This window comes from Opisthorchis viverrini (assembly GCF_000715545.1).
Source record: "Opisthorchis viverrini unplaced genomic scaffold scaffold7274, whole genome shotgun sequence".
Classification (NCBI taxonomy): Eukaryota; Metazoa; Platyhelminthes; class Trematoda; order Opisthorchiida; family Opisthorchiidae; genus Opisthorchis; species Opisthorchis viverrini.
Genome location: NW_008753883.1, coordinates 729 through 2,009, shown reverse-complemented (window position 1 = coordinate 2,009; position 1,281 = coordinate 729). Strand labels below are relative to the sequence as shown.

The 1,281-nt window shown below is 44.5% G+C and overlaps 1 protein-coding gene across 1 annotated transcript; it reads right to left on the bottom strand.

The window, feature by feature from the left end:
* Positions 1 to 528: 528 nt before the first annotated feature.
* T265_12197 (hypothetical protein) lies at positions 529 to 714 on the bottom strand (the record flags this gene model as incomplete). The annotated part of the gene is made up of 1 exon (XM_009179323.1): positions 529 to 714. One exon carries the CDS (start codon positions 712 to 714, stop codon positions 529 to 531), a length of 186 nt encoding a protein of 61 aa, XP_009177587.1.
* Between the last annotated feature and the right edge of the window lie 567 nt (positions 715 to 1,281).

Genomic DNA, 1,281 nt, shown 5'->3' with positions numbered 1-1,281 from the left:
AAGTTGGACAGCGTATTTTAGGTTTCGAAGTTTTAAATTTTATTTCAATTTATTTGGATAATGATAACACTCCATTTTTTCTGGCATAATGCATAATTTCGTGGACGAATTTTGCACCACATTTATCCGCTCCGCACACGGTTCTCCACCACCGACAAATAGTTCCTCAATCGAGCCGAAGCCCGCCGAATGTATGCGAAGGCCACCTGCAACGCCGAAATCCATGAGGCAGCACACTACCGTCATCGACTGGTTGTACACATAATGTTCCCAATTTAGTCGGCTTACATGCACAATTATTCATATACTCTCATTGCTTTCCCCAAAGCGGCTGAGTCAACAACCAGTAATTTTGAAACACAAAAACACTCTCATGATCTGTGCGAGCTTCTCGAACTAAAGTGCGTGATCTCCAGAGTGCATTTCGTTCAGGAAACTGAGCCAATTCGCATGCGATTTCGACGACAGCGCAAACAGCGGAATCAGTGTAAATTTGGATAGCGTATTTTAGGTTTCGAAGTTTGTAAATCATATTTCAGTTATTTTCGGGCGTGATACCACGACCCTACGTCTGCCAGAACGCGACTTTGTGAGGATCGTCAGCTCAGCAATCAGAAGCTCCACACACTGTTCGACACTAGCGACAAGTAGTTCCTCAATCGAGCCGAAGCCCGCCGAATGTATCTGAAGTTCACCTGAAGCGCCGTAATCCATGAGGCAGGCACACTACCGTCATCGACTGGTTGTACACATAATTTTCCCAATTTAGTCGGCTTGCATGCACAACTATTCATATGCACTCATTGCTTCCCAAAAGTGGCTGTGTCGACAACCAGTAAGTTTGAAACACAGAAACACCCTCATGATCTGTGCGAGCTTCTGGAACTGAAGTGCCTGATCTCCAGATTGCATTTCGTTCAGTAAACTGAGCCAACTCGCGAGCGATTTCGAAGACAGCGCAAAAACTTTGGACTCAGTGTGAATTTCTAGAGCGTATTTTAGGTTTCGAAATTTGTAAATTATATTTCAATATATCTGGATAATGATAACACTCCATTTTTTTCCAGCATTATGCCTGAGTTCGGGGATGATATTTGCACCACAGGAAAATCGCTGCGTACACGGTTCGACACCAGCGACAAATAGTTCCCCAATCGAGTCGAAGCCCTCCGAATATATGCGAAGGCCACCTGCAACGCCGAAATCCATGAGGGCATCAAACTACCCTCATCGACTGGTTGTACACATAATTTTCCCAATTTAGTCGGCTTGCATGCACAA